Genomic DNA, 17,473 nt, shown 5'->3' with positions numbered 1-17,473 from the left:
AAACAATTCCCCATACAAATAACAAAGCCAACGGCCCCATTCTCCACTACCCGGTCAATCATGTAACGGATAGATCCAGGACCAGGGAGTCAATGTGAGACGTTCCGAAATGATTCTCCTAAAGACACAAAAAGCATTTCTGTTGAAGCTCCCCTTCTGGGTAAAGCGTGCTGCACGACTCTCCGTGTCCAGGCTTGCATTTGGTTGGAGGTTGGCTGAGTCGCCCCAAGTTGTGTCCAATAACAGGTTGATGTGGCCCCACTTGTTCAATAAGTAGCCACTTGGAATGTCATTCCAGTTAAATGATTGGTTGGAGATTGGGTTAGGGGGATTTAGAGTGGCTAGAGATGTGGAGTAAAAAAGAGTGAATTTACGGTTGAAAGATGTTCTTGTGTGGTTCACACCTTCTCCGCTCCGAGTAGGCTCGACTTGCTCCTTTCTCTCTCTCTAGCTTCTCTACATTTCCTTTGTATATAACCTAAGGCTTCCCCTCCCCTGGAGCCCTGTGATTCCTTCCGACCAGTTCATCCCTTTGGGTCGGAATTTCCCATCGGCGACGCCAATACACAATACAGACTTTCGTGGGAAAGTTAATCATCCATCGCCATGGCCGAATATTCCGAAAAGACGCAGGTTACCGAACCTTACGAGGAGGAACAGCAGGGGGAACAGATTAATGTGTCCGGTCATCGTCAGGAGGTCGATCGGAATTTCAGTTTGATCAGTCTTTGCGCCATCGCGGTCACGACTGGTAACACTTGGATCGCCCAGGGTGGTAGTGTGGTGACGGCTTTGAGTAATGGTGGATTGGCCGGATGTCTTTATGAATTGTACGCCACTTTCCCCGTATACTTGATATACTTACTGACTTTTTTTTTTAGCATCGCCGTCTCCATTTGCTACTGGATGGTCGCGGCCTCTCTGGCTGAGCTGGCATCAGGCATGCCCTCATCTAGTGGCGTGTACCACTGGGCTTCTATCACTGCCGGAAAGCATGGTCGGGTTTGTGGTTTCTTTGCCGGTTGGTGGAACTGCTTGGCTTGGATATTGGGTGCCGCCTCCATGTCTTTGATCATGGCTCAGCAGCTTGTTTCCATGTATGCTTTGATGAACCCCGGCTTCGTCCTCCACACCTGGATCACCTTCGTGACCTTCCTTCTCTGTACCTGGGTGTGCTGTTGTATTGTTCTATTCATGAACCGTTGGTTGCCTTACATCGGCAATCTCGGCATGTTCTTCATCCTTGCTGGTGTCTTCGTCACTATTATTGTGTGTGCCGTCATGCCTTCCGTCAACAATGTCGGATACGAATCCAATCAAGCCGTCTGGGAGGATTGGACTAACAATACCAACTACTCGCAACAAGGCTTTGTCTTCGTCATGGGCATGCTGAACGGCGCGTACAGTGTTGGTACCCCCGACTGCTCTTCCCACCTGGCCGAGGAGATCCCCAGTCCAAGCCGCAACATCCCCAAGGCTATCCTTGCTCAGATGGGTGTTGGATTCATCACCGGTCTCCTCTACCAGATCGCCATTTTCTACTCAATCCAGAGTATCGACGATGTCGGCGCAAACCCGTACAACTTCCCCCTCGCCGAGATCTACCGCCAGGCTACTGGATCCCGAGGCGGTGGTCTCGGTCTCTTGATCGTCGCCTTTATTCCGACCCTCATCACCGCCACCGGCTGCTACATTACCGCCGGTCGCACATTGTGGACCATCTCCCGCGACCGCGCCACGCCTTTCCCTAACTGGCTCGGCCACATCAACACCAAGTTCCAAAACCCCTTCAACGCTACCCTGGTCTGCGGCGGTGTCGTCACCATCCTCGCCTGTATCTATCTCGGCTCGACAACCGCTTTTAGCGCTTTCGTTGGCTGTTTCGTTCAGCTGTCCAGTCTTTCCTATTTCATGGCTATCTTCCCTCACATCCTTACCCGTCGCAACTCGTTCGTGCCGGGCTTCTTCTTCATGAACCACACCATCGGCTTTATTGTCAATGTCCTCTCATGTATCTACATCCTCGCTTTCGTCGTTATCTTCTGCTTCCCTTACGCCCTCCCCGTGGACGCTGCTTCCATGAACTACGCCAGTCTGATGACAGGAGGTCTATCCATCTTCGTCGCTATCTGGTGGTTCGTTCGCCAGGGTTCTTACGAGGGACCCAAGAACATCCCCTTGACCGACAAGGCTGTTATGGAGGATGCTCGGTAAAGTGTTTGAAGAATTGATAGAGGCATTTTGTTTTCATATACCACTTCGTGCTCTTTCGCTATATACTCCTTTTCTTGCTGATGATCTTGGATGACCGTCAGATGCATTTTTCTACTTTTTTTCTTGATGTGACGATGTGATATTCCCCTTTGTATCATCTTAAATGTGCTGGGATATTGGTACATATATCATGCATGCACTTATAATTAGCTTTGGAAACGATCAATAAAGTGCTGTTTACTGAAACAAATTAGATGAATATTGTTGATAATTTGCACTTCCACCGACCGATAAGTGAAGATGGCACAGGCGTGCGGAGTAAATATTTATCCTAAAGCTGTAACAAGTACTATCTCTTGTCATCCGGCGGCACCGGGTATCAATCTGATGTTTGACTGATATATAAATATGCACGCACCACCTCGCCCTTGCTGCGATTTGGAATCTAAATATGTCAGCACATGCACTTGAGTGAACGGAGAACAAAGGGGAAACTCGAGCTAATCCGCGGTCGCTGGTTGATAAGGCGAGCGAGAAATTATACTTCTTTTTACGGATCGGAGACGGCGACTGCATATTACTGTTTTCAGTATATGCTTAGCTTAGTTGTTATTGTTCTAAAAGGCTCGCCTAAAAACTCATATTCAGGACTAACCTTCGAGAACTTCATATGACAAAATGCCACGGTGGAGGAAATTTCTCTCCTTGGTGCAATTATGATACATGAATACAAGTACGTATAAATGAACCAAAGGATATCATGAAAGTGAAAACTTTTTAAATCGTAAATTCTCAAATGGCAAGATTTTGGGCTATGACATGGCAATGCCCAGATGGGTATGGTAAATCCGTCGCTCCGATAAATCAGTATATACATCACCATTGTCGTAAATCATGGCGGAACTATTTAAATACAAAATCGTTAATGCAAAATTGATGGGGTATAAGCTCTCTCCTACACCAAGAGATTCTCAATCATGGCTCAATCGAAGGCTGGCTAACTCGTCGGCCACCGTTCTCCTTGCGATCAGCAGCGAGAGACTTGGCGAACTTACTCCTGTCGCGAATCTGCGGTCCATACCAGTAGAACACATAGATAGGAGCGACAACCAGACAAGAAAGACAACCCAAAATGGTGCTGGCGTATTCGACATGCCATTTGTCACCAATGTTGGTGTACATCGGCGTGGCGTACATCGCCGAGATACCGGCCAGCAGATCACGAGCGAAGGCATTGCCACCACAAGCGGACGCGGAATAGACACCGTAAGCTGCGATCATGTAGTCAACAGACGATAGATAAATCGCGTAATTTGCAATTCCGACCATCGTGGAGAAAATCATCGATGCGATCCATGGTATACCGCGCGCTTTGCCGAAAGATGTCCAGGCAAAACCAAATAGTCCAATCGGCTCGAATGGTGCCAGCCAGAGAAGCCACTTGAGACGGCGCTCGGGTGGGATTGCATCGTTACCGTGCTTCTTGCGCTTGTATTCGTCTCTCCAGAACCAGGGGAAGTAGGAGATGTAGGCGATTAAGTAGGCAAGGTTGATTGGGATAACGGCCCAAGCGCAAGCTAGAACACCAAAGCCCCAGCCCTGCTCATAGACCGTAGTGAAGCTCTCCAGGAAGGTAAAGATGAGTGCATCGGAGAATCCAGAGAGAAGAGACAGGCAGAACACAATGGGCTCACGCAGCAGCATGTGGAATGGTCGCACCCAAATCTTTCCTGCCTCTTTGAGGGAGATGCGAGGTTTCTTGAGCTCGTTGGGTCCGTAAACGTTCGGGTCTTCTCCGCTCTTGCGACGGCGTTTCGCTTCTCTGTCGATGAGAATTGTCGACCGACTCTCGGGCATAAAGAAAATGATCGCTTGAGTGACGGCTCCGAAGATCAACTGGATCCAGAAGAACCACTGCCAAGAAAGGACTATTAAATGCTTCTATTAGTATTAAGATGTTTATATCATAATTGGATAAAACTCACAGCGTTCGATCGGACCACCGATGACACCACCGATACTAGTTCCAATGCAAGATGAGAAGACAATAAATGCCAGCGGGAATTGCTGCTCATCGGGCTCGTAGACGTCGGCAACCAAACCAAGAGTAACACTACCACCTGCAGTGGAAATTCCACCTAGAGCACGTGCAACAACAATGGAGCCCCAGTTAGGTGCCAATGCGGCGGGGAGCTGCCAGATGTTGATCAAAAACATGGAGAGCTGGAGGATCGGCCAGCGACCAAATTCCTCACTCCACGGCGCCCAGAGTTCACATCCAATGGAGTAGGTCACAAGGTAGGCCATTTGCCCGGTTCGGACGTGTTGTTGACTAATGTCGAAGGCCTTTGAAAGAGGCTTGACTGCATTGGGGAAGACGGAGGTATTGAAGTTCATAGACACCTGTACGAAGGCAACAGCAATCAAGTATGTCCATTTTTTCCACCGAGGCCAAGAGTAAGCCAGCTTGTCGTAGCACTCGTTTTCCTTAAGCTCGCGAGGACTGTCTGGCGCGATGCCTCCATTTTCGGCCTTCTCGGTTGTGGGCACCAGGCCATCGTCCGAGGGAGCATTGGCACTTAGAGTACTATCTGAGTGCTCCGCCTCGGGGCTGTCCAGTGGGGCTTTGGGCTCGGACATGATGAGATAAGAACACTCGGCTGGAGAAGGTACACAACCCCAGGAAAGCGCGTTAATTTAACTGACAGGTAGAAAATTTGCGTCAGACCAGAAGGGACTCTGGGCACATCGTCATAGGTCTGAAACCGGTTTGTACCTACTGTGTTGTATAAACCATAGTTGATCAGTGGAGACGGGTGTGGATCATCCGTTCATACTTCTATGGGTTCGTGCATAAGGTAGTATATGGGGCTGGCCACTTCCGGGTCCGATCGAGAACTCCGTTTGTGTGAGGAGAAACACAGTAAAGGCTCAGTAGCAAGTCTCATAGCAATGACGGTGTTGTGCTGCGTTTCCCAATCACAGAGTAGTTTCAAGCAAGGGATTGAAACATCAAAATGGTGAAAAATGTATGCCAAGTGGGATTTGATAACGCGATAATGGCCGTGCTCCACCCAGAAGTTTAGAGAATGCCCAATCGACGAGCACGGAACAGACGTTTGTCAAGTAGGGGTTCGGATCTCTCAATGCATAATGGGGATGCGGAGATCCCAACATCGAGCATGGACGCCTAGTCGGCATTCAAACTGCTGCCACTGCGCAACACGGTCGCGGATGTACCGAGTACCGGCAGAGAACGTTGTCCTCGGTTTCAGCGACATACGTCACACGCTGAAAATCTCAGCGAATGTTCGCCCGGTTGAATCCACAAAGGGTGTCTATCGGTTCCACTTAAAGACTCCACAAAAATGGGTCGTGCAGGATTGACGTCATGAAACAGCCTCGGCTGCGATAAATGGAGAAGGTATTGCGGTATTCTTCGGTGTACCTGCAAACAATGGCCTTCATTATTCGACATATCCCGTCCCAGGTTCATGAAAGGTACAGGAACACGTTCCTATCCTTCCAAGGTTGGTCGCCAACTCAAAATTCCACTATAAACAAGCTGAGGGGGTCCAGGGGTCTAACCAATCAAAACATCGGGATTGACGGGTTAAGTGGAGACATGAAAATCAAAACTCAAAAAATCAAAGATCAGATATCAGGTAGTGAGGAAGTAAACATCGTTGTTCTGATGAGGTGAATAATGTCTTAAACATTGTGAGTATTGTCAAATGGGAGATATATCAACATTGGTCAGCCACTCGCCTCTGAGCAGAGAATTATCTGTAAGGAGGACAAATGTGCACGTTTTCAATGTATATCTCAAAGGGCAAGTTGATCGGAATCGTAGAAATGAACACCTGCAGTCTCATGAACAAGAGTCAGTGTGCCTGTTAGAAGCTCTGTCGAGTCTAAAATAACGAATAATGCAGATGTGTGTTGAATACCTCATTTCGAAAATTGGTTTCCTTTGTGATAAAATTAGCTTTCGATTCATGAAACAAACAATGAAGGAAAAAAAATACTAAAAGGGGAGCACAGCCTTTTGACAGATATACACTTCTTTGGCAACGGCGGTCTTGAATGGAGCATTTACTTCTTCGGTATTCTTTATGAAGTCTTTCATTATGTTACTTCAATCTAAATGTTAACCAAGTCTTTATGCAAGCTTTCTCAATCTACTTTTCGCCGGTATAGAGAATGGATCTTTGTTTTCTATTTTGAAATATAAACATACTATCTTAGATTAGTATATTTTCAGATTTATGAAAGAGTCTGTGTCCTCAACCTGCAAACTGCATTTCGCTCCTGTGCAAAAAACCATATAGACCGAGTCATATCCTATCGTTTAAGCCATCACAACTTCTCAAGGACCTTACAAGCAAAGAATCATTTATATTTCCTATATTTATTGATTTTCCTTTCCGTTCAGACCCTTTGCATTCTTAGTTTTTATCCTCCCTTTTTCATCATGCGCAGAAGGCTGGAGAAGGTCAAAACCTCTGCCAAAAAGATCAAAAATGCTATCAAAGACCTACCAAAACGCTCCAAGAAAGAACTTAAGCCACCTGAACAGCTACCACAAGCTACAATAGCACCGGTAATTCCTGAAGTTGAACTTCTCCCAGAGCTAGAAATACCATTCCCTGGCGCCGGTGACAATGCAGGCGCAGGCCCATATAGAAAAGCCTCCAGGAGATCTGGATCAGGGTCTGGATTAGGTTCCAAGAAGTCTGAACCAAGCTCGAAGAAATCTGGATCCGGTACGAAACAACCTGGGTCAGGTATTATAAAGAGGAAAGCTGTACCTGCGCCACCAGCAGTACTTGCAGCTGGACCTCCGCCAGAGGAAGAAACGCCGGCTTTGACAAGAGCTGCATCGGATCCTGAGACATCCAGCACAGGCGAAAAGGTGGGCCCAGATCCGTCTAGAAGAGCTTCTAGGAGATCTGGATCAGGGTCTGGATCAGATTCCAAGAAGTCTAAATCAAGCTCGAAGAAAACTGGATCAAGTATCAAACAACCTGAGTCAGGTGTAAAGAAGAAGAGATCAGGATCGCCAAATACTGGATCAGGCTCTAAGTCAGGCTCAAAAATAGGCTCTGGTGCAAGCGAAGACCCCTCTGGATCAGGTTCAATTAAGGCCGCATCTGCTAAATCATGGAGCACAGGTGATTATGGTACAGGGCCGAAGACAAGCCCAAAGAGATCCGGATCGGGTTCTGGAGCATGGTCTGAAAAGTCTAAAGCAAGTTCGAAAAAGTCCGAGTCGGGTACAAAGGAAGTTCCAGAAGGATCACTGAAATCCGGGGCAAGCGTAAGGTCGTCTGTGTATGGACCAGGTGAAGGGCCACCCGACAAACCACCTGGTCGTGACCCCGCCATGCCTCGTGTTTGGCTCCGTCAAAAAGGAGCTCAATATGCGAGCTGGATCAATGACCCTCAAGCCCCCGGCTGTCCTATTGGCCCAAATACACTAACAATGCCCCAGGCAGTCTTATTGGGTGGAACGAGACAGACCTTTAGCACTGGTGATGACTTAAAATGGGTTGAACAGCCTTTGTTCTTACCACCACAGGAAGAGATGCCCCGAAAGCATGAAGACTATACACAGGAGGGTCTGATGTTTGATAGGACATTTGTTCGTATACTGTTCTCGCCACAAATTATGGAATGCAAGAACATCGATCGTGAAGAAGACTTGGGTGAACAAGCTGGAAATTATCCGCATGTGTCCGAGCAAATGCTGGCTCTCTATCGACGAAAGCATGATCTTGATAACCTTCGGTATATCTTCATGACAAGCATTGTCAACATTCAGACTTCGGACCTTTTACTATGGAAGATGTATCCTTCTAGTGGTCCATGGGAGCCGGAGGCTTGGGAGTCTGGCACAGATGAATATCTGGAGCTTCTGGGTACCCGGATTGGAAGGACTGCGGCGTCTATTGTGCTGGCTGGTTTCCCTCGTGGTACAATTCGAATCGCCCGTATTTGGGTCTGGGAGTATGGTGGTGCGAGCATGCAAATGCGCTTTGATCTTGAGCGAGCTCAGTAAGTCTATTAAGTAGAGACATGGAGTTTGATCGGCTTTATGGGAAAGTGTAAATGGGGCGAGGTGGGATGTTGGGGTGTGAAATATGAGGCTGTATGATATTTTTATTTATAGGTTTTCTTCGTTCTGTCCTGGTCACGATATGTCTAATTGGTCTGCTTATCTATTTAGCTAGTGTGCACATTGATCAAATCGAAGTAAAGTCTCGCTCGCGTCTCGATTTTCCTGTAGATGAACAAAGCTAAAACTTCCCTCTTAGACAATAGTCTACTACTTACCTAGGTATATACTTATATAATGGAGCTATGTACTTCATTATTGAACTTTTGTTAGTGATTTTTGGACATGTAACATCAATCTATGAAAAGAAGCAAGTTTGCCGAGGAAGTCAACTGGTCAATACTATTAATTTGGGTCACGTGACCGCGCGTCTCCCGTCGCGTGTTTGGCAATCCGTGTTGATCAGTTTGATTCACCATATCACTCGTCATGGTGTTCAAGCCTTTCAAACCTCCTTTGATCAGGAAGCCTGCAACAACAGAGACTCAAGAACAGGGCACATCCAATAATTCCCTTCCAAAAGAAGATCTCGCACCTGGGGCCGAGACGCGGCCAACACCCGTGACTCGAAAACCACTCCATCAAGCCGGCGATGTGGGGAAGGAATCCGCGGGGAATGTAACGCCTGCAACTGAACCTATCAAACTGGTAGGGGATGAAAAGTTTTTCAACGCCCTTTGGTACGCATTGAACCTCGGTTTGCTTCGTGGCCTAGCTGACATTACTTTATCGATTAGGAGAAAACCGAGCGCCAAGAAGAACAAAACCTGGGATGGAGATGGTATCCTCACAGCACGCGCAGGCGTTGTCATCCTACGAGATGTAGGAGGCAAAGATATGGGACGGGCGCGATTCGAGGCCGACCTGGAGCCAGGGAAGATGCTCTATGTTGGGGGGAAGGAAGTTGAGGTTGACTCTGAAATTCCCCGCAGAGAGTATTTAGCTGGAAGGAATATTGTGCAAGCCGTACAGTCGGCGCCGGCACAACCAAAAAATGCCAGGAAAACTCCTTTGACAGCGCTGAAAAACGGCGACAATCAAAGTAAGACCCTAGGCCGGAGCGGATCTTTGAAACGAGGCGCACCGGACTTAGATGGTGATGGCAAGGGTCATTCGGGGTTTGGCGCCTATAAGAAACCATATCTAGATGATTCCATCTTGCCAACACATCCAGTCAAGGTGGTCCCACGCCATGATCCGACCGCGCCAGGAGCCTTGGTTATGCCACGACCAACCTCGGTTCCTGATGGGAAGCAGATTGTTGATGTAGTTGTTGATCCACTATTGACGAAGAGTCTGCGGCCACATCAGCGAGAGGGTATTCAATTCTTGTACGAATGTGTGATGGGAATGCGATCATTCAACGGTGAAGGAGCAATCCTTGCAGACGATATGGGCATGGGCAAAACATTACAGACCATCGCCCTGCTATGGACCCTTCTGAAACAGAATCCAATTTATGGCGCTCCTCCAGTCATCAAGAAGGCTTTGATTGTCTGCCCCGTGACTTTGATCAACAATTGGCGAAAAGAGTTCCGCAAATGGCTCGGCAATGAACGTATTGGAGTCTTTGTCTTTGATGACAATCGGAAACGTCTAACCGACTTCACTAAAGGAAAATCTTACAGCATTATGATTGTGGGTTATGAGAAGTTGAGGACGGCCCAGGAAGGATTGGCAAAGGGTGCCGGTGTCGACATTATCATCGCAGACGAAGGTCATCGGCTCAAGACCTTATCAAACAAGAGTGGACAGGCGATTCAATCCCTAAATGCAGCCAAGAGGGTCATTCTTTCTGGCACCCCAATTCAAAATGATCTGAGCGAGTTCTTTGCCGCGGTCGATCTTGTGAACCCTGGAATTCTGGGTACATTCAAGGGCTTTGTCAAGGATTTCGAAACACCAATCGTGCGCAGCCGGCAACCAGAGGCCACAAAGAAAGAAATCGAGAAAGGTGAATCTCGAAGCGAAGAGCTTCGAGAGCTTACTTCCAAGTTTATCCTTCGCAGAACTGCAGACATATTGGCCAAGTATCTGCCCCCCAAGACAGAATATGTGCTTTTCTGCAACCCAACTCGCTCCCAAGCTACTATCTATCAAGCCGTCCTTGCATCCCCTATCTTCCAGTCTGCTATGGGCAATTCCGAGAGTGCTCTCCAGTTGATCACTATCCTGAAGAAGCTCTGCAACAGTCCCTCGCTCCTCACAGCGAAGAACAACAACTCCCCCAGTGAAACTATTACCGCCCTTCTCGCCTCCCTTCCACAAAATCTCATGCGCCACTTCTCCCCCTCAGCAAGTGCGAAAGTTCGAGTCCTCGATCAAATCCTTGATAACATGCGATCAAACACATCCGAAAAGATCGTGCTCGTCTCCAACTACACCTCAACCCTCAACCTCCTTGCCACACTTCTCACCTCCCTCGGACTACCTTTCCTCCGTCTGGACGGCAGCACTCCCGCTCAGAAACGCCAACCTTTAGTAGATGACTTTAACCGCCTCCCTGCCGACAAATGCTTTGCTTTCCTGCTCTCTGCCAAAGCAGGCGGTATGGGCCTCAACCTCATCGGCGCCAGTCGTCTCATCCTCTTCGACGTCGACTGGAACCCCGCAACAGATATTCAAGCCATGGCTCGCATCCACCGCGACGGCCAAAAGCATCACTGCCGTATCTACCGCGTCATTCTCAAAGGCAGTCTGGAAGAAAAGATCTGGCAGCGACAGGTGACGAAACTCGGGCTGGCAGATAGTGTCATGGAGCACAAGAACAGCGTCGCGCAGTTCTCCACCGCCGAGCTCCGGGATTTGTTCCGTCTCGACGAGGAAAGCCGCTGCCAGACTCATGATTTATTGGGCTGTGACTGCGGTGGCAGGGGTATCAGTGCTCCTTCTTCCGGCATTGCCACGCCGAACCTGAAAACTGGTGAGGACGAAGATAGTAACTCCGAGCTCTCGGAGCTAAGTGATGCCTCGGATGAAGAGCCTGAGTTCCCGAAGTTAATTAAGGCGTCTGAGGTCGATATGGAGGAACAGGAACGCTCCATCCGTGATTCTTCACGGCGAGGCCGGAAGCAGAAGGATTCTATGCACCAGTCGTTGGCGCAGTATGCGCATATTGACCCGTCGGTTATTGTTGGTGATGATGAAGAAGAAATGGCTACCATTATTGATGACGATGTTCTTCTTTCTTTGTTGAAGGATGAGGGTAATCGGATTGGATACATCTTCAAAAAGATTAATGGTGCGGAGGTAGAGAGTCAAGATACTACGGCTTCAGACGATGCTGCTGTTGCTGATGCGTGATGAATACCACATAAATGAATAGATTAGATACCACTGCTTCAGAGTTACAACAAGATAATTTTTTTGCCTGAATAATTTACTATGTATAGATTGATTGGTTTATTAGCGTATCCATGGATACATACTTAAAAGGTCAACTATTCATCACCTTCCTAATGACCGAGGGGCCCTTTCCCTATCCTAAAGAGAGAAGATAGCTAATCATAAAGGGGAAAAAAAGAAAATCTTGATTAGATAGACATGACCAGAACCAGAATCGAGATCACATATGGCCAGAAATCTAAATGTACAAAAGAAAACATCGATAGATCTAGAGCGATCATAGGGGTAAATGTTAAGCCAAAAAAAGAGAAAAATGAAAAGAGAAAAACAAGAAAACCACCCACATCCATCCACCACGCACAATCCAAACGTTGACATCCCCAAATGCATCAAGGTGCAGTCTAATACCGCAGTTTGCCCACGAGACCGAATGTATAAGCGGCCTCGGCTTCACTCTTCATTTGGATCATGAAGATTTTCTGAGAGCTCGTGTTTACACCGCCTTGCTTCGCAATGACACCATCATTAGTCTCTTCGTACACCGAGACAGCGATGCCAGTCCGTGCAATGCGCTCAAAGGAGCTCTCGGGGAGACACACGTCCAGCAGGATCTCACCACGTGTCTTGCCGCGGACAATAATCCGCTTCTCGGAATCGACGCCACCACGTGGAGTTGCTGCTCCAGAGCTGGGCGGGGAATTCTCGCCATTCGAGGCATTGTTCTCACTACGGCCGCTACCAGATGTGCCGGGGCGAGAGAGGTTCTTAGGTGGAGCAGGCATGATGGTTAGACGGGCGGCGCCCATGTCGCGCCATTTGGAAGCGGACTCGCGGAGGTAGATGCGGATCTTGGCGTTTGAGAGACCGATTCCGTCGGCGCCCTTGATGGCCGCTGCTATGCGGCCTACGCCGGATGATGGTGAGGGCGCATCGCCTGAGTCGCCTGAGCCGGAGTATAGACTTCCTTCGCGGCCGTTGCGGGAGCTTACTGTTGAGCGGGCGATGTTGAACATCTTGCTTCCTCCACCGAAACGTTTCAGGGCGGAGAAGGCGCTGCTCATGGTTCCTACACTGCTTTCAGAGCCTTCGGCGAGAGAACGGGGCGCACTGTTGGAGGCGCGGTAGCTCCTTCTGCGACGAGGAAAGCCGAACCAGCTTCCACCAGACTTGGTCTCGGGCTCGAAGTTTGGTAGGGCGTCGTTCAAGGGCCCACGGGCGTTTTGAAGAGCAATATAGGTTGGGTTGTTGATACGGGCTTGGTTTATGAGAGCATACAACGCGTCACAATCGTCTGGGTTTCGAGACCGGAACATGATGTTGTTGCTGGATGTTATCTTGGAACGTGCAGTTGGAGGCGATCGAATGCTGATGTCGATTGCCGTACCCCGGCGAATGGGGACGAGAGGGGTGAGCTCCATGGAGATGAGAGGTTTTGATCGAGAATCCGCACTAATCTTGAACGCTTCTATGAGGCCAGGACTGACAGTAATATTGCAATCATCGGGAAGCAAAGCCTCCCAAGTTCCCTTGTCAGACCATGCGAAAATGGATGCGATGGCCTTAGAGGACTTGGCAGGCTGCAGAGGCACAGTCCGATACCCGCTCTGTGATGCAGAATTGGAAGGAGAAAGCGAACTTGCTTCGGAAATACCTGATTCCAGACGTCTTGGTTTGGGGAGCTCACTAAGCTCGCTGTCCTCGTAATCCGAGTCTGAGACTGAGGAATAAGAGTCCTCTGAGTCGGATCTCGAGTATTCCGAAGAGGAGTAGCTGTAGTGTCGCACCGTCGATGCATCCGAGTCCGACTCCGTATAAGAGTCAGATGCCGTTGAGGGCTCATACTCGTGCTTCAAAGGGGAAGAGCCTCGGCGCTTCAGTCGAGCACTCGATGGAGTGAGGACGGGACTGTTGGAAACCTTGCTATTGGAAGAGCTTGGTGAACGATGAGGTGGTGGTGGCGGAGGTGCATCATCGTGCGTTGACTTGCGGCGGGACTTTCTTCTCCGGGACTTGGTAGGGGTCTCTGGCAGTTCTTGGGTTGGCAGCGCATCCAGGGGCGGGTAATCTTCCTCCTCATCGGCGTCAAGGCTGGTCGGTGTGGTCAAATGGGTTTGGCTGCTAGTGCTCCTAAGCTTGGGAATCTGAGGGAGGTATGCCGAAGGGACTGATGATACACGAGGGGATTCAGGCTCGGGAGACGCCTGTTTTCGCGGCGTTTTAGGTTGGGGGATCTTTGAAGCGGATTTCGCCTTCGGCTTGGGCGATGCTGTGCCTTGGCTAACCTCGCTGCCCTCTCCATAGAATCTGCTCTTACTTGGCGTCGACTCTGCGGTTTTACTGGGCGTAGGCTCTGCGACCTGCTCCTCGACAATGGTCTGAGGAGAAGGCGCCTCTGAGGCCGGGCTATCACCATATCGGGATTGCCTCTTTGCCTTGGATCTTTTCAGCCCAGGGGATGATTTGTCACTAGTGCTCTGAGAAGGCAAAGATTGCAATCCAGAACGCGGCTGCTTGTTTGAAAGCTCAGATCCCCCGGTAGTGTAGTCTGTTTCACGAGTAACTGCGGAGCACAGGGAGCTTCTCGTATCCGTGGCGGAAGAGCTGACGGTGCTCGGCTCGGAATAGTGCTCTTTGGAAGTCAAGGAGCGTCGTCTCTCGCCAATTGGAATATCAACATCACTGGGATATGCTCTAGGTGGAGAATCGCTGACAGAAGTTTTGCGAGCCTTATGTTGCTTTGCTCGACTGATAAAGCTTTGACTCCGACAAATGGATGGTGGAATAGGATCGGAGCCCAGCAGCGAAACCCATTCCAACCCGATCTCATAGTCATCAATACGGAGAGAGATCAACTCCTGCCAGTACTTCTCATCCTCAGGGCCACTGCGAAGCATGACCACAATCTCGCCTGTTTCGCCGCTGCGGGCCGAAACACAGCGAAGGTCCATGGGTGGGAAAAGAAGCCAGCGATCCGAATGATCAATCTCGCAAATCATCAGGTCGCCTCCAGATCCACTGCCAGAGACATTGTCTCGATACAGCAACTCAGCTCGGCAGTCTACTAACTGGCCACTGGAGTGATACAGCGAAAGGTTAAAGAAATCGCGGGCCCGGACACGCCGAGTGTGGTCAACCACAACATTCCGAGCAACTCCTAGAGTCATGGGGTCTCTAGCGCGACTTGCATCTATGCAAGCAGCAGACTCATCTTCCAATCTTGCCCTCTCATCTCGGGCACGTTTTCGGGCATCAAGCACAAGACCCTGATAGGCAGTGGCGATCTCCTCGGCCTTGGGTGACGGGTGAAGAGTGTTGATACCCTTGAAGCTCTTTGCAAGGTACTTGAGTCGTACCAGAGGCCGCTTCAATAGATAGGCAACATCAACTTTGTCGCCCTCAGAATCGACTACATCGCCATTCTCATCCCTCTCCATGCCTTCGTCCAGACTTTTTGTCTCGGCATTGTCGTTCGCCTCACCTTCTTCAAGGGGGGCAAGGTTCACAATTACATCTTTGAACCCAAGTCTCCAGGCTTTCAGATATTCTCGGTAGACTCTCTGTGCCCCCTGGGCCCAGCTCAGTAGGGCATCTGTGTCATTCTGCGGGATGCGCTTGTGTAATGTCTTCAAGCGCTCAATGGCAACACCCATATTAACAATAGGCTTGGAAAAGTTCAGGTCATCCTTCGGATCCAGCGAAGGACGGAACAAGCCAGCGGCGATCGCCGAATCAGAACGAGAGAGGACACAGGTCAGCAGCACGGGAATGACACCACCAACAAGGGTTTTAAGCTCTCGCATATATTTGGCCTCGTCAGCGGCCAGTTCGGCCAGAAGGTCTGGAATGGTCGCACTGGCTAATCGACTCTTGTTGGTTCGGATACTTCGAACAGATCGAATACTTCTGCTTCGGGAGGCGGGAACTGAGAGAACAGACATGAGATCATTGTGGGTTGTGAGCCGACGCTTCAATTGCGATGACACTACAGGAAGGGAATCAGGATCAAAATGGTCTTTTTCTTCCGCAGCCTCATCTGCTTCCTCTGTGGGTTTCTCGGGTGTGGACTTTGACTCCTGGTTCGCTGTGCTGGCTGTAGTCTTCTCTAGGGCCGATGGAGCCGATAAGGATGATCCTTCTGGAAGAGTACTCAAAGTCTCACTTGACGCAATCGTTGATAGTCGATGGTTTCCAACGCTTGGGAATGGCTTGCTGAGGCCAAGCGGCACAGGTGCGTTGTTCCCTGAGACCTCAGATATTTCCGAGCCCGCTTGAAATTCAGACTCGGATGTCGCAAGACTGTCCTCGTATAGCGGTTCTCGTAAACGTTTCTCGACCTTAACTTTTGGTGACTTGCGGAGCTTCTCGACGCTCGCTCGCTTATGCACTACCTCGCTGTCCTGGGATTTGCGAGGTCTATCGCTAGAGGAAGGGCGATCATTTTCTTTGTGTCGACTACGAGGCCTTTTGGGACTAGACTCGCTTTCTGCCAGAATGTCGGAGGTCAAGCTACTCGAGGTTTCCGTATCAACCACCCTCTTCGAGCGTCTCTCTCGTGCTGATTTGATATCCAGCGGAACAGGCATGTCACTTTTGTTCCCGTCGTCCATGAAAGGATCCGGAGTGTCTGATAACCACGCCTCGATCTTTGATCCTCGGTTTACCGTTGGGGGAGGAGGTTTTGGAGGTTCCGCCTTGGGCAAAGTGAACATCTTCCTGGATTCGTCCAGCATCTGCGCAAAGATGCCCCCTTTGGGTATTTGCGGATGACCTCGAGCACGTCTCCGCGACAACTCCGAGAAGTCGGCCTCGCTTCGCGCCCACTCCGCTGCATCTTCAGGTGGTGGCGATTGTCTCTTATGCTTCGCTGACACTTCAGACCGGATGGCAGACTTCGGACGATCGGCCTCCGTCTCCCAGTCGCTTTCCACCACGGACTCGGGCCGTTTGCGGGGAGTCGATTTCACATCCTTGACGGGCGCTTTAACTACCATTCGCGGAGTACTCCGAGCTTTCTCAGATATATCTTTTGTATCCTTCGCGCGCGGAGATCCAGGTCCCACTCCTTCGTTTGTCGTATATTCACTGATGCGTTTCGGAGGGGGCAGATTGCGAGATGGCGTTTGTCCTACCGAGGTATTTGATCGGTTTCTTCTCCAATGTTCGTCGCTAATAACTCGTTTGCGCGGGGTGCTGTGGCTGCGCTTTCTGGTCTGCGCCACGGGACCCTTGGCCTTTACTTTGGGCTTCTCCTTCCCTGCATCTGACTTCGGCTTATCTGGCTTGGGCTCCGGTTTCGTCTTGCTCTCATTGTCGTCTTCGTCGTCGTATACTCCATCGTTGATCGTGATTACCCCGCCTCCTTGTTGTTGCCAGTTGCGCACTCTTGCGCGAACCGTATTTGTATCGTGGACCCCGAGCGGCAGGCCAATATCCACAGGCTTTGTTGGAGTGGGCTTGGCACTCCCTCCAGCCTTGGAGGGACGGTGCGGGGTCACAGGGGACGGCATCGATGTCTATGAGACCCAAGAATGCATTAAAATCAGACTTAGAGGGGAAAGCGTAGAGTTGATGATCGCACAGATGCGAAAGCGGGAATGTTTGTTGACGTTTCGTCATCGGTCGGGGGAACATGAATCAAGTCACTCACCACACAGACAATGGCCTTAAAATTTCAGAACAGAGAGCAACATTTGCTTTCCTTTAGACTTTATCGCTGTCAGACACGTTTGGGGAATGTAAACAAGGATGATTAGAAGATGGTTAACGATAAGCCCAAACTCCCACACTAATTCTGCT

General features: G+C 49.6%; 5 protein-coding genes across 5 annotated transcripts; 3 read left to right on the top strand and 2 right to left on the bottom strand.

Moving 5' to 3' along the window:
* Positions 1-606: 606 nt before the first annotated feature.
* N7520_004458 (uncharacterized protein) lies at positions 607-2,214 on the top strand (the record flags this gene model as incomplete). The annotated part of the gene is made up of 2 exons (XM_057138392.1): positions 607-830; positions 882-2,214. The coding sequence occupies 2 exons, from the start codon at positions 607-609 to the stop codon at positions 2,212-2,214; spliced, it is 1,557 nt and encodes a 518-aa protein (XP_056996599.1).
* Positions 2,215-3,189: 975 nt separating this feature from the next.
* On the bottom strand, positions 3,190-4,854 carry N7520_004457 (sugar transporter; the record flags this gene model as incomplete). Its single annotated transcript, XM_057138391.1, has 2 exons — positions 3,190-4,142; positions 4,200-4,854. The coding sequence occupies 2 exons, from the start codon at positions 4,852-4,854 to the stop codon at positions 3,190-3,192; spliced, it is 1,608 nt and encodes a 535-aa protein (XP_056996598.1).
* A 1,834-nt stretch (positions 4,855-6,688) lies between these two features.
* Positions 6,689-8,275, top strand: N7520_004456 (uncharacterized protein; the record flags this gene model as incomplete). The annotated part of the gene is made up of 1 exon (XM_057138390.1): positions 6,689-8,275. One exon carries the CDS (start codon positions 6,689-6,691, stop codon positions 8,273-8,275), a length of 1,587 nt encoding a protein of 528 aa, XP_056996597.1.
* A 486-nt stretch (positions 8,276-8,761) lies between these two features.
* Positions 8,762-11,635, top strand: N7520_004455 (DEAD/DEAH box helicase; the record flags this gene model as incomplete). Its single annotated transcript, XM_057138389.1, has 1 exon — positions 8,762-11,635. The coding sequence occupies one exon, from the start codon at positions 8,762-8,764 to the stop codon at positions 11,633-11,635; it is 2,874 nt and encodes a 957-aa protein (XP_056996596.1).
* A 443-nt stretch (positions 11,636-12,078) lies between these two features.
* N7520_004454 (uncharacterized protein) lies at positions 12,079-17,184 on the bottom strand (the record flags this gene model as incomplete). Its single annotated transcript, XM_057138388.1, has 1 exon — positions 12,079-17,184. One exon carries the CDS (start codon positions 17,182-17,184, stop codon positions 12,079-12,081), a length of 5,106 nt encoding a protein of 1,701 aa, XP_056996595.1.
* Between the last annotated feature and the right edge of the window lie 289 nt (positions 17,185-17,473).

The sequence above is a fragment of the Penicillium odoratum genome, assembly GCF_028828045.1.
Source record: "Penicillium odoratum strain IBT 22623 chromosome Unknown utg000004l_segment0_segment0, whole genome shotgun sequence".
Taxonomy (NCBI): Eukaryota; Fungi; Ascomycota; class Eurotiomycetes; order Eurotiales; family Aspergillaceae; genus Penicillium; species Penicillium odoratum.
This window is presented reverse-complemented; position numbering and strand designations above follow the sequence as displayed.